Source organism: Hypanus sabinus, chromosome 4 (genome assembly GCF_030144855.1).
Source record: "Hypanus sabinus isolate sHypSab1 chromosome 4, sHypSab1.hap1, whole genome shotgun sequence".
NCBI lineage: Eukaryota > Metazoa > Chordata > Chondrichthyes > Myliobatiformes > Dasyatidae > Hypanus > Hypanus sabinus.
The window spans coordinates 33,152,712-33,168,056 of NC_082709.1; the positions used below are offsets into that span (position 1 = coordinate 33,152,712).

At 40.6% G+C, this 15,345-nt stretch overlaps 2 protein-coding genes across 3 annotated transcripts in view; both read right to left on the reverse strand.

The window, feature by feature from the left end:
• LOC132392642 (uncharacterized) overlaps positions 1–15,345 on the reverse strand; it is a 709,726-nt gene that overhangs the window by 664,254 nt on the left and 30,127 nt on the right. The gene's annotated exons all lie outside the window — the stretch shown is intronic.
• pde1a (phosphodiesterase 1A, calmodulin-dependent) overlaps positions 1–15,345 on the reverse strand; it is a 449,561-nt gene that overhangs the window by 58,207 nt on the left and 376,009 nt on the right. For both annotated transcript variants that reach the window (XM_059966798.1, XM_059966800.1), the window contains 2 exons: positions 14,836–14,917; positions 8,731–8,848 (listed from right to left, as the gene is read on the reverse strand). In XM_059966798.1, coding sequence (XP_059822781.1) covers positions 8,731–8,848; positions 14,836–14,917 — 200 coding nt within the window. The remainder of the gene's footprint in view (positions 1–8,730; positions 8,849–14,835; positions 14,918–15,345) is intronic.

The window sequence follows — 15,345 nt, forward strand, 5'->3', positions numbered from 1 at the left end:
TCAAATCTGGCTCATTACACAGAACCCATTCTAGAATCGCCTTCCCTCCAGTGGGATCAGCCACAAACTGCTCCAAAGAACCATCTCATAGGCATTCTACAACTTTCTTCTCTTGGGATTCAGCATCACCCTGATTTTCCCAATCTACTTGCATATTGAAATCCCTCATGACTATCATAACATTGTCCTTATTATATGCCTTTTCTATTTCCCATTTTAATTTATATCCCACATTCCGGACACTCTTCAGAGGCCTGTTATATAACTCCCATTAGCATCCTTTAAAAATTGTTGTTTCTTAACATTATCCATAACGATTCAATGTGTTCTGATCTTATGTAGTCTGCTTCGAAGGATTTGATTTCATTTTTTTACCAACTGAGCCACCCATCCCCTCTGCCTTCTTGTCTGTCCTTTCAATACAATGTGTATCCTTAGATGTTAAGCTGCTAACTAAGATCTTCTTTCAGCCACTTCTCAGTGATGCGTGGCTATAATGTCATACCTGCCAGTCGCTAACTATGCTACAAGAACATCTCCCTTATACTGTATACTGTGTGCATTCAAATATAACACTTCCAGGTTAATATTAAGAACATAGGAAATAGGAGCAGGAGTAGGCCATCTGGCCCATCAAGCCTGCTCCACCATTCAATATTTCCTTTTTGATCTTGCTCCCATGTTACACTTCTCTGCTTCCCACTGACTGCAATTTTGCTCTGTCATCTGCCTGTCCTTACTCACAGTCTCACTAGGCACTGCATCGACTTGTACACCAACTGCTCCACCTTCACTCCCATCACTCCAGTTCCCATCCCTTCGCCATCTTAGCCAACAGCTCTTCCCTTCCCCAACAGCTCTGCTTTGGAAAACCTATCCACAAAGATATTGATCCTTCTTGGGTTCAGGGGTAACCTGGTCTTATTGTACATATCATATCTTACCCCAGGAGGGACCAGATGATCCAGAAATCTGAAACCCTGCCCCTTACACCACCTCCTCAGCCACTCATATACTTACACACATTTCTCTTAAGTGTTGAGATCATACCTGCATCCATCACTTCCACTGACAGCTTGTTCCACACTTGCACCTCAATCTATTTGAAGAAGATCTCCCTTAAACATTTCATCTTTCACCTTTAACCTATGTCTCACCCAACCTCGTGTGTGTAAAGTCTGCTTGTATTTACCCAATCTATTCCCGTTAGTCTTATGTACATCTAACCATTCTCTCCTTATTTTCCTACACTCCTGGGAATAAAATCTGGACCTACTCAACTTTTCTGTATAATTCAGGTCTGCAAGTCCTGGCAACATCCTTATAATTTTTTTCTGTATTCTTTAAATATTATTGATACACCTGCTTTTTAATGAGAAATATATTAATAAATCTTGAACAAAAGGGGATAATTATACCCATTTGTCCATCCGTTGAGATGCTCTCACAACCAGTGATCTCACTTTAATGTTTCTTTATCTTGTTATTTCACGTTCTCTCTATTTACTGCTATTTATTTATATTTGTTGTCTTGATCGTACATTGACCCTGTTGTAGTTATGATTCTATAGACTTGCTGAGTATGCCCACAGGGAAATGAATCTCAGGGTTGTATGTGGTGGCATATATATACTCTGATAATAAAATTCTATTTGTACTTTGAACTTTGAACATCAACATACTATCCCAACTCCTGCACTCAATACTTCGATTTATAAAGGCCAATGTGCCAAAAGCTGTTCTTACAACTCAGTCTACCTGTGCCACCATTTTCAATGAATTATAGATTTGTATTCCCAGACCTCTTTGTTACAAGCATTCATTAGTGTCCTTGCGTTCACTTTGAGTGTCCTACTCTGGCTTGTCCTCCCAATGTGCAACACCTCACATTTGTCTGTATTAAATTTTATCTGCCATCAGTCCTCTAAAAAATCAAGTGGGATACTTGTGTAAAATGCTTTACAAATAGAATTTTGCAGTTTCTCCTATAACGTCTTCAAATGAATTAAAGGAAATATATTATAATATATCTTTAATGTGACTATCATTTAGGCCTCCATTAGTCTCGATAAACCAGGGATTTGCACCTTGAAAACCTTGCAAGGTTTTGTTGTATGGAAGACCGGCAGTTGCCCAAGCTGCAAGTCTCCCCTCTCCAAGCCACCAATGTTGTCCAAGGGAAGGGCATTAGTTAACCATCGGCTCAACTGTATTGCGCAAGTCCTGCTTCTCAGTTGAAAGTTATAAATTTTCTCCCTGCACTTCATGAGATAATGTTTGATTCTACAATGCAGTATTGAGGGAGGACTGCACTGTTGTCTGCACTATTCAGATACAGTTCCTCTTCAAATCATGACAATGGCAAGATTTAATTAAAATTAATATAGTTAAAGATGAAGCACTATTGCACATGCACATCTGGTATTCTGGCCAGGATTTCTTCCCCCTCCAAAGCAAGTGGTGAGCAGATTAGTCACTTAATTTATTCCTTTCCTTGTAGGCATAATTTTGGTCTACACAAATCTGCATTATAATAAAATATGCTCTGTTCCATTCTGAGGATAAAAGGCATTATAAAAATATACTAAACCTTTTCCTCCTGTTCCAGAGCATATTTAATTCCTCCCTGGGATATTTCTTGCATTTGTGACATTAAGCAAATAATGTAATACTATCGGTGCTGTCACCTCCAATAATTGCAGCACCGCTGACTATACTCTTAAGGCGAGAGGTCATAGCAAATGCAACATTCTTTAAAATGGAATATGAATTTTCATTTAGAAATGCATGAAGTATTTTAAATCCCAAGTCTTTCGATAGTGCTAAATGAATATCAAAACAACACCTGTGTGACACGCTTTAGCAACTCAATGAGATTCTTGTGAGTCATAGCAGAGTCATGAAGCAATTATCATCATGAATGCTAAAGAGGAATTTTTGCCACGACATAAATCAGCATTAAGCGCTGAAAATAACAGTTGGTGAAATTGGTATTCACATTTTGCATTTAAAATTTCCTGTTTGGTTTTCTTTCTTGTCTGCCTGTCCAGTTTCTGTCCTTTTGTTTATTCTGTGCAAGATTCCTATGATCTTAGAAAGCGAGTATGTGATATGATTTCATGAAATTGCTCATACAATATTCCATCCACCCAATGTATGGTGCATGAGATCAGTAAGGCTAAAATCACCCTCCTACCTGTTCAGGTGCTCATTTTCCAGACCTTATGGAAAAGTTCGTAAAATATTGGAGGAACACAGCAAGTCAGGCAGCATCTCTGGAGGGCAACAAACAGTCGATGCTTCAGGCTGTGATCATTCATCAGAACTGGAAAGGAAGGAGGGAGAAGCCAGAACAGGAAGGTGGAGGAGGGGAAGGAGTACAAACTGGCAGGTAATAGGGAGATCAGATGAGGGTGCTCAGGTGGGGGTGCGGAGGGGAGAATGAAGTAAGAAGCTGCAGAAGAAGGAATCTGATAAGGAAAGAACAGCAGACCATGGAAGAAAGGGAAGGAAGAGGGGAACCAGAGAGAGGTGATGGGCAGGTAAGGAGAAGAGAAGGGGTGAGAGGGTAACTAGAATGAGGAATGGAAAAAGAGACCAAGGAGGGAGGGGTAAAATTACCGGAGGTAACAGAAATCACTACCCAGATGGAATATGAGGTGTTGCTCCTTCAACATGAATGTGACCTCATTGTATCAGTAGCGGAAGTGATGCACAGACATGTCAGAATGGGAATGAAAAGTTGAATTGAAATGGTTGACACCAAGAGATACTGCCTTTTGAGGTGGTCAGAGTGAAGGTGCTTGTCAAAGCACTTCCCTGATCCGCATCAGGTCTCGCCAATGTAGAGGAGCCACAACTGGAGCAGCAGAGATGGTGAAAGTTACAGAGAATGATGTGCTGCATATGGATGCTCAAGGGGTGGTAGGTAAGGACAAGGGGAAACATATCCACGTTAAGGTGATGGGAGGATGTGTTGAGGATAGATTATGTGGGAAATGGAGGAGATGCTAGTGAGGACAGCATCAATGCTGGTGGAAAGGAACATCTATTCTTTGAAAAAAGGGGACATTTCAGATATTTTCAAATGGAAAGCCAAATCCTGAGAACAGATGGGGTGGAAATGGAGCATCACTGCATCTATTTTCAGACCTTCTCTTAATTGCTCTGCTTTTGTAGGGATAGTTCTCCACGTGACTCCCGTGTCCACTTCTCCGTCCTGACTAATTATTCTCCAGGCACTTGTTCCTGCAAGTGTGACAAGTGCTACACCGACACCTCTTCCATCACCTCTAGTCAGGGCCTCAAACAACCTCTCCAGGTGAGGCAGCACTTCACTGGCGAGTCTGTTATTCTGGCTTCTTCCCCCTTCCTGTCCAGTATTACTGAAAGGTCTCAGCCTGACATGTCAACTGTTTATTTCTCTCCATCAACGATGCCTGACTTGCTGAGTTCCTCAAGTGTCTTGTGTGTGTTGCACAATATTTCCAGCATCTGCAGAATCTCTTGCTCTGTGGAAATATCAGCATTTTTTTCATGTTATTGCTGAAGTTTTCCCACATAAATGTCCCTAATTTTGGAACTTCTGTGCGAGACTACAAGTTTCAAAATTGCCATCAGCCAGTTATGGATATTTTTGAACAGTTTATCTCCATAAATGACAATTTCATTCGGTGGGTCTGTTTAAACAACGTGTAGCAGGAATGAATTCCCTATTTATTTCAATAGAGGGTACAGCCACTGAGACTGAATGAGAGTGGCAATGTAATTATATTCAAAAATAAATGTTTTTAAGTCTTTTTTCTTTACCTTTTTAATTTTTATCAAGTTAATTAACTTTTAGTAGATCTTATGTGCTGAGTAAGCTGGAAGAATGCATCTGTGTCAGTGGGTCCTGTTCTGTTCTGCTCACCTATGGCATTAATGGTGAAAGAACCTGTCCCTGTACAGGATGTCATTGCAATGGATGGAGCTAGTCTCTCTCTCTCTCTTCACATTCATACTAGGAAATTATGTGAGCTAATTCCAATTCTTTTTCATTGTACAGTGGTGTTTATCTCATTGTGGACTAAAAAATTCTAGGGCGATATTTCTTTACTGTAAAGGAACTGAAGTTGGAACCTCTCAAATGAAACGTTAACTAACATCATACCAATGCAGTCAAGAGCATTATAACAAAGCTGTCATGCTCCTTATGTTGCCTCTAGGCATCTGGCTTTATTTTCTATCATAAGACTTCACTTCAACCTTTTTGCCATAATTCAATACCCTACAATTCAATACCACAATTCCTAGCAAACTCCTAGACATGGAACTCAACCCCTTTCTTTGAAAATAAATCCTTGATTTCCTGATCAGAAGACCCCAATCAACAAGGACAGGCCAGAACAGCACTGTCACAATTATTCTCAACACAGGTATCCTAGAGTCTGTGTCCTCAGCCCCTTATTTACTCCCTATACAATCACAAAAGCGTGGCTAGGTTCCATTCTAACTCCATCTACAAGTTTGCGAGTGATACCTCTACAGTAGGCCAGATCTCAAATAACAATGAGTTAGAGTACAGGAAGGAGATTGATAGCCTAGAGACAACATGTCATGACGACAACATTTCCCTGAAAGTTAGCCAAACAAAGAGCTAATCATTGACTTCAAGATGGGTATATGTTCATGTTTATATTAACAGTGCTGTGGTGAAGATGGTTGAGAGCTCCAAGTTCTTCAGTGCAAACATCACTAATATCCTGTCTGGTCCTACGCAGATACCATGGATAAGAAAGTGCACCAGGGTCTCTCCTTCCTCAGGAGACTAAGGGAATTTCACATAGATGTAGATAGAAGGCATCATATCTGAATGCATTACACCTTAGTATAGTAACCGCTCTGCCTCTGGACTTCAAGAAATTGCAGAGAGTTGGGAACATTGCTCAGCACATTTTGAAAACCAGCCTCCCCTCCACTGCCTCAGGAAAGCAGCCAACATAATCAAAGACCATTCCCACCCAGAATATTCTTTCTTCTACCCCTTCCTATGGAGCAGAACATACAAAAACTGAAAGCATTTATCACCAAGCTGAAAGACAACTTCTATTCCTCTGTTACAAGACTATTGAATGTTTACTGGTATGATAAGTTGGACCCTTAAGATTATTATTGACCTTGTTATAACCTTGCTTCTTATTGCACTGTACTTTCTCCACACCAGGTTCCATTATTGCTTTTACCCTATAGTACCCCATTGGATAGACGATGAAGTGATTTGTATTGATGTCATGCAAAACAATATTTTTCACTCTACCTTGTTACTCATGACAATAATAAAACAATTACCAATTGCAAGTAACTATGTACAGAAAGACAGACTGGTGTTTTATCCAGAGCCTTGGGACCTCAAAGAACTTTCCAGCCAATGAAGTACTTTTTAATTTGCAATTATGCTTCAATACTGGAAACACAGCAGGTGATGTACACAGCAAGAACCCACAAACAACTCTAAGATCATCATCAGCTACTTCTTCTGTGATATTGACTGAGGATTGATGCCAGAATGTCAAAGGATATCAGGACATCAAAGTAATCCACCTCCTCCTCTTTATAGTGACACCAGAGGTTGGGATATCATCCAAAAGATGGCCTATTCAGCAGTGCAGCACTTCCTTAGTCTTGTAGTAAAGTATTCAGAGAGCTTGGTGTAAGTTGGGCATGAGGATGCTGGGGAGGGGAGTGGTCGAAATTACATGGTTGGTCTTGGGAATGGAAATGCCCTACAAATATGGGTGCAAAAACTTCCACTAAAAGAGGGACAAGAACATCTTTTGTATTCTTAAAGTCAATCAAAATCCATTGACAGGTTGACCTCAACTCCACTGCAAAGAGGAGCTTAGGAAACAGCCGAGTGAGCAGAAAATTGATTTTTGAATTTGTGACCCCCCCCCCCCCACGCTTTTAAATCAGGTGCAATTTCACCTGTATGAAGAGGAAGAAAATAGGAGGCATTCTGCCCTTCTAGCCTGCTTTCTCATTCAATATTTATGATTAATCCTCTACTTCATAAATGTACTAGCAAGAGGAATTCAATACTATCAAGAGAAATCAAGAACTATACAAGATGTCCGGGTACAAGCTATGGGATGCCATATTAAGAGCAAGAAAGCAATTCTGATTGAAGTTAGAGACAGAATTGGATGTACATCAGCTCTGGGTTTGCAGGTCCTCAAGGATACCTACTGCTCTACTCTCTCTAAACCCATGATTCTGTGGCTAGGCACAGTTCAAATGCCATCTATAAATTTGCTTATGACTCATCTATGGTTGGCAGCATTTCACATGGTGATGAGGAGACATAAAGGAGTGAGATTTATCACCTGGTTGAGCTGTGCTGCAGTACCAACTTTGCACTCAACATCAGTAAGACTAAGGAACCAAAGAATTAATTGTGGACTTCAGGAATTGGCAACTGAGGGAATACACAGCAGTCCTCTTTGAGGGATCAGCAGCAGAAAGAGTGAGCAGTTTCAATTGTCAACATCTCTAAAGATCTATCCTGAGCCCAACATATTGATGAAATTACAAAGAAGGCACAACAGCAGCTATAGAAAATTTCATTAGGAGTTTGAGGAGACTTGGTATGTCACCAAACACTCTCGTAAATTTCTATAGATGTACCAGGGAGAGCATTCTAACTGGTTGCCTCACCACCTGGTACGGAGGGCCCACTGCACAGGATTGGAAACAGCTGAGCAAAATTGCTGACTGAGCCAGCTCCATTATGGGCAGTAGCTTTCCCAGCATCAAGGACATCTTCAACAGGCAGTCTCAAAAAGACAGCATGCATCAATAAGGAGGTCCATCACACATGACATGCCCTCTTCTCTTTGCTACGATCTAGGAGGAGATACAGGAGACTAAAGGCACACAGTCAACATTTTAGGAAGAGCTTCTTACCCTATGCCATCAAATTTCTGAATGGAACATGAACCAAAGAACACAACTTCACTACTTTTTTCCCCTTTTATTTGCTCTGTGTGCAGCATTTATTTAATTTAATCATATATATTGCTTATTGTAATTTACAGTTTCTTTTATTATTGCAATGTACTGCTACTGCAAAACAAATAATTTTATGACATATGCCAGTGATATTAAATTTGTTTCTGATTCTGAATTCTTAACATCACAATCTATCTTGTCATAGTCATTGCACCGTAATACCTATCAACACTACAATTTCTCTGTAACTGTTACACTATATTCTGCATTCTGTTATTGCTTTTACCTTGTATTACCTCTATATACTTATGATTTGAAATTATCTGAATAGATGGCATGCAAAACAAAATTTTCATTGCATTTCAGTACACGTGACAATAATAAGCCATTTACAAGTAAGAAGATGTACAGCCTACATATTACCTAATATGGCTACTATAAGGAGCAATTGATTCTTTTTATCAGTGCAGCAGTATCCTGATTTACAAGTTTAACACGATGTTCAAAATAAATATCAATCTCAATCAAATAAATTTGGGCATTTTCTAGTTTTAAATTCCGGCCTCGCTACAATTACTGTTAGGCATCTTCCATATGAATGAGCAATAACCACATCAAAGAAAGTGGTCGATATTTACACTGCAATTAAGTTTTACATATTTCTTCAATCTGATTTAAATTGTTGTCACTTAAAAGCACAAACAATTGCCAAGAATATTGTTGAAAAAATACCATACAAACCTTTGTCGTTGAAATTCAGTCTCAGATTGAGAAGCTTCCTCTATAAGAGGTGTTATTATTTTTTCAGCTATATCTGTCAGAACAGAGAAGGTTGGTTCCACAATAAAATCAATAAAACCTGGTGGAGACAAAAGTTTAGTTTTACCAATAGCTCAGAGTCAGATAAACAGATTTTCTCAAATATAAGCTGAAATTTGTACAGATTTGTCTGCTCTTGGATGCCATGACTCACTAAATACACAGTCAGATGCTCAAGGACAATATGACCTTTAAATCTCCTCATAGCATGAAACAGAAAACAATACGGAAGTTAAGCTTTGTTATAACTGACCAAAGATATTTAGAACATTTGGCTTGTGTATTAACAACTGAGGTTTCACAGAACAGAATCACTGTTGCAATGCATGAACATGCATAATAATATGAATGGTTATGACAGCTTGAGGACATAGGATACAACTGGCTTCAGCTTGCATGTTTCCATCATCCTTAGGGATTATTTACTTGTCAATCTGGATGTAGTAAAAATAATTAAAGATAATGTATAATTTTCTGGCAGATTAAAGTGTTCAATTGCAGTATTGTTTCAAATGATACTTCATAAAAAAACATTCTTTTATTCAGAATCAAACAAATGTCTTGAAATTTTAACATCTTTACTACAAGAGAGAAATTCTGTAACACATTGATAATATGTTTACTATGTTCCCATGAACACTATAAATTATTAAGAATGCTGATATCCAATAATCAATGTTGATTTTGCTCTTGGATGTACCTCCACAGCTGTGTGAGGTTATTCTGACTGGTTTCATTAGCAGTGGTTGCTGAAATAGAGCATGGCAATCTCCCAAATTGGCATTATTGCATATTCAAGCCTGTTCTGCACTGCAAAGAAAGCCCACATTTGGGGAACTGAGGGCAGAAAGCTCTGTGACCACTATTTAAGTTTCACATTGACCAGAGGGGTGGACAAACATTAAAGATGACTGAAAAATTTATTCAAGGCTTCTCCCTTTTCACAACCTGTATTGCAGTTTAACTTCAGAAAATGCCCAGGAGAAATGTACATGCATTCAATGAAATAGTTCTGTGAACAATACAGATGGATGAGGGGAAAAGTAAGTTCAAAATAGTATAAGACAGAATGCCAAGGTAAGGTGGAGCAGCTTTTCCCTGTGCCAAGCAAAAAGACTGCATCCCATTTCACCTTGACTGACACTGATTGCTAATTTCTTAATGCTAAAACTTTTATCCAAGCCCCATTTGTACACCCAAATTACTGGACAGATTTTATTATTGACCCTTTAAACTATTGTTGCCACATTAATCCCTAGAAAATAAGACCAGAAGATGGTGAATTTACAACAAAATCCAAATGTCCCATATGAGCAACACACACAAAATGCTGAGAAACTCAGCAGGCCAGGGGGCATCTAGGAAAAGAGTACTGTCGATGTTTCAGGCCAAAACCTTTCGGCAGGGCTGGAGAAAAAAAGCTGAGGAGTAGATTTAAAAGGTGGCGGGCTTGGGGGAAGAGAAACACAAGGTGAAGCCCAAAGGAAGAGGGATGAAGTAAAGAACTTGGAAGCTGATAGGTGAAATAGACAGAAGACCATGGAAGAAAGAAAAGGGGGCAGGAGCACCAGAGGGAGTCACTTGGATTTCTAGCATCTGCAGATTTTCTCTCGTTTATGATTGGATGTATAATATGATTCTATTTATTGGCTCGTGAAGCCAGAATACCACACAATGACCCAACTGCTGATGTTGTAGTGACATCAGCTTCCCCATCATTACACAATGAAATTAACAACAAACCTAGTAGTGTGAGCAAGTGCAACCATGTGTGGAGAAGTCGAGATTGCCATCTATAATTCACTTTTCTCCACAGGCTACACTGACTAGTGGTCGTCTCCAGCATAATTTCCAAAAATCAGATGAAAGATTCAGTATTTACGAGTTCCTCTCATTGTAAAATGGCCTGAACATGGTTAGAGTGAATGAAGTGTAATTACATTTAATACCATTCTTACCTTAAATGCAAAGGAATTTTAAATCATAAAGAGTACTTTTCTATTTCTTAAAAAGCTTATAGTATTTCAGCATTTAATTCTAAATGCATGCATGTTCAGTCTTTATTATGTGCTATTAAATGTTTAAAAATTGTACTTTTCGTGTCCAGTATTGGTGTCGTTAAGAAGTCTTCAATGTTTGGCTCATCAACTAGAGGGCGCTGTTGTTGAATGCCAGCTGTCCCAAAACTGACTCCTGACAGCAAATGAAGTCAGGAACATGGTACGGATATCTCCCGATCTTTTTGCACAACTTTCTTGACAGTAAGTGCAAACATATTTTCTATGCCACTGGTTACAAATTCCATGCCATTCCCTTCAAACTTTCAGTATTTTAGCATTACTTAACAACATGTAGTTCAAAGTGACAATCAACAGGGAGAAACAAAAAACACAATTAAAATCAGACTGGTAATCTTAGCCGTAAGAAAACTATTAAAAAGATGCCATTACCATTTAACTTCTTTGCTGTCTTGAAGAAAATACTGAGTGAGTACTTTCCTTTTCAGGACATCAGAAATGTCCTTCTTCAAAGACTAGCGTTTCTCTTCCTCCACCATTGATGTTGCCCTCACCAGTATCTCCTTCATTTCCTAGATTTATGCGCCCACTCCATCATCCTGCCGCTTTACAGGAATAGAGTTGCTCTTGTCCTCACCTACCATCCATGCCCCTCTGCACCCAACACAACATTCTTTGCAACTTCTGCCATTTTCAACATGATTCTAAAACCAAACACATCTTTACCTGCTGTGATGAACTACATATACCTGTCTGGACACGCCCCCCCCCCCCCCCCCCCCACTGCTGACTGTTCCTGTGGCTCCTCCCACAGACTCCGGTATAAAGGCGACTGGGGCCTGAGCCCTGCCCTCAGTCTCCAGGATGTAGCATGCTGGTCAATTGTTGCTTGTTCTTTCTTCCAGTCAATAAAGGCTGATATCTCGCCTCACGTCTCAGAGAGTTATTGATGGTGCATCACCTGCCCCGCTCCACTCTCTGCATTCCATAGGGATTGCTCCTACCATGATTCTCTTGTCCATTCTTCCCTCTCCACTAATCTCCCTCCTGTCACATATCCCTACAAGTGACACCTGCCCATTCATTCAAACCGTCCTTCTAGGTGAGGCAACACTTCAACTACAAACCTATTGTTGTTGTCTATTGTATTTGATGCTCCCAATACAGCCTCCTCTACAATGTAGTAAATTGGGTGACCTCTTTGTTGAGCACCTCCACTCCATCTGCCAAAAGCAGATTTCCTAGTGGCCAATCATCTTAATCCCTATCCCCATTCACAATCTGACATGTTGATCCATGCCCTCCTCTTTTGCCTCTAAGAAGCCACACTCAAGGTGGAACAGCAAAATTTCATTTTCTTAGTTGGTAACCTTCAGCTCAATGGCATGAGGCTGTCCACCTGGTAATTATTTTGCCCTCCCCATTACCTCCTCTTCTGTTTTCCACTCTTGCCTCTTATTTCGATGCTCCCTCACCTGCTTATCATCTCCACCCTGTGCTTCCTCCTTCTTCCCCTTCTCCCACAATCCACTCTCCTCTCCTATCAGATTCCTTCTTCTCCAGGTCTTTACCTTTTCCACCCACCTGGCTTCACCTAGCACCTTCAAGCTAGTTCTCTTCCCTCTTTCCCCACTTTTTTATTCTGTCATCTTCCCCCTTTCCTTTCCAGTCCTGAAAAAGGTCTCAGCATTTCCATTTCCATAGATGCCGTATGACCTGCTGAGTTTTGTGTATATTGCTTTGAACTTCCAGCATCTGCAGACTTTCTTGTGTTTAGATGAAAGAGTTTCTTCTCAGGCTAATATAACAATTGGATCTCCTTTCCTTTCATAAGATCCTTTCCTGGATTTTATTTACCATTCAAATATGACATGCAACAGATAGTTACTGGACAAAGTAGTGAAGGAGCAAAGTTAAATGTGTCAGCAATTCATAAGCTATCTCCTGACTGGGCCTCTTTAGTTGCAAGAGACTTTAAATCAGCTCCCAAACCATTTTTACCCATTGGGCATGACAATCAGGTACAGATTAAGGACAGTGGCATATACAATATGGCCTGCAATGTTTCCCCAGAGATGTTTCCAGTCTTTATCAAAGTGAAATGGTAATCCTGTTTACAAGCATAAATATTGGTCAGGTTGCAAGCTTGAAGGTCTGAGGGGGAATGGAGAGGTATGGCAGTCAGTTGTAAGGCTCGAGAAACCTGAAAGCATGGGTTTTCCTTAATCAGAATTTAACAGGTATACACAACCAGCATATTGGTCTTTTCCTCCTGACTGGACTGAGGCATTGGCAGTTGTTCAGAGAGCCCTCTGGCATAAACCAGCTGGTAGGAGAAGGGAATTGGAAGGGAGGGGTGTTGCATGAGGTAGAAACTTTGGGGGGAGGGAAGGGAGATGGGTGTTGGGGAAGAAGCACAGATATTGTATTCTACAGTCTTTACCATAGTTACAGCAGTGGAAGGAGAATGAGGGAGTTCTTGCATTTATGGTGAGAAAGGAGAATAGTATACTGCACACAGTAACTGATCTTGTGGTGCATTTAGAGATTGGCAGGCATGACATGATAGGCGTCACTGAGTTGTGGTGAAAAGAACATCGTAGTTAGGGGCTTAACGTCCAAGGATGCACATTGTATTGAAAAGACAGGCAGGTAGGCAGAGGAGGGTGGGGAGGCTGCATTGGAATAAATTATATCAAACCCTTAGAAACAGAATTGGAAAATGTAGAATCCTTGTGGGTGGGGCTAAGAAACTGCAAGGGTAACAAGTCCCTGATGGAACTTGTATACAGGCCTCAGAACAGTAGCCAGGATGTGGGGTACAAATTACAAAAGCAGAGGTTGATAGGTTCTTGATTAGTAAGGAGTGATGGTCAGAGAATGGGATTGAGAGGGATAATAAATCAGCCTTGATGGAATGGCAGAGCACAGATAATCCAAAGTGCCTAATTCTGCTCTTATGCCTTATGATCTTATGGATAAACCTCTGGACAAAAATGCACTGGGCAGAAACAGCTGGCAAGATGGCAGCCTGACTGGTCAGAGTGGTTTCTACAGAGTTAACAAAAGGAGCTACCGTTATACTTAAATGTACACCTAATGATCGCAAGATCCGGCTATGCATTGCGAACTCAAAGGACTGCGGGTCTACACCATCAGCCCATTGCTCGTTGGTGGAGATGATGAAGCAGCTGCGCATCATGCTGCCACCTGAATTGATGGAGATTTATAGTCTGATAGTGAGTGGCTGTCATGGTCGCTTTTCTTGCGATTGCTAGACCCCTTTGGACATTGTTAATCTGGTACGCCACAAGCTCAATTTGCTGATTTATTGGATATGACCAGGGGCGGTTGGAGAGGGATAAGTCCTTGGTCATGGCAAGGATTAGGCCTGAAGCCATGGTGTTGCCTGTTTGCAGCTGCCTGGAGTGAGGGGATAAAGCCATTGTGCTTCACCGGGGGCAGTGTGGCATGGTGTCCAGAATGGAATCTGAACTGCCCTCCTGGGGTTTTACTCAGCAAAAGGTAAGCTCTGTTGTCGCTGGCTACAGAGTTTTAGTGGCGCTCAATGGATTCGGGCCTCAACCTGTGGGGTTGCTTGCTTTTCATCCACTGGAGGAGAGGCGTTCGAGCCATTGGGCTCTACCACAGGTAACGTAGTGCAGTTGTGGTGACTAAAGATTTAAAATAGATGGAGGGGCTTGGAATATATACATATATACTTGTCTGGTTGTGTTTTCACTAATACTCTATATATGCTTGTATAGGTGAGGACAGGACCTCAAAGCCACTGTGTTGCCTAGAGAGCACTGGGGGGCCAGTCGACAGATGGTCGAGGTGTGCTGTCTGGCTTGGCTGTATTTATGAGTATTCATATGTGGTTAAATGATAAATAAACCTGAATTAGATTGAATCAAGCACCTTTGAAATGGTCAGCCAACTGAAAAGATGAATAAATTTAAACCTTTTTACAAGCATATTCCCAGACGACATGGATGCAGATATTTACCAATCTGAGACTGTGCTACCATTGTGGATTTTCGATCACAAAGTGGAGAAAACGGTAACCCCAAGTCTGCTTCACTGTCACCCTGCAGAGAAAATAATGAAGGAAAATATTATGTTCGGAAAAACCCTAATTACACGCATTTTAATTGGACAGATAATGCACGTGCAGATCTGCATGTATGTTTTGTGGGTGGGAGGAGTGAGTAATGTAGAATGCTCATTATCGCCTGTGCATTAAGCACTGAAGCCATGGTGTCTCCAATCTGATTAACCTGCCTTTCTCCAGAGAATAGGATATGCTCAGCAAGGTTAAACAGTATCTAGCAATAGGAACAGGAGTAACACACTAAGCTCTCAGCTACTCAATAACCTAAAAAATATTAGGTGTAAGAAAGTCTGCCCAGTGCAAAGATGTGGGTCACAATAAAATTGTAATCTAAATCATTGGGTTATTCTCTCATTTTCCCCTTCCTACTGTACTGAATGCATTGGAGAGACTAAATGAGATCCT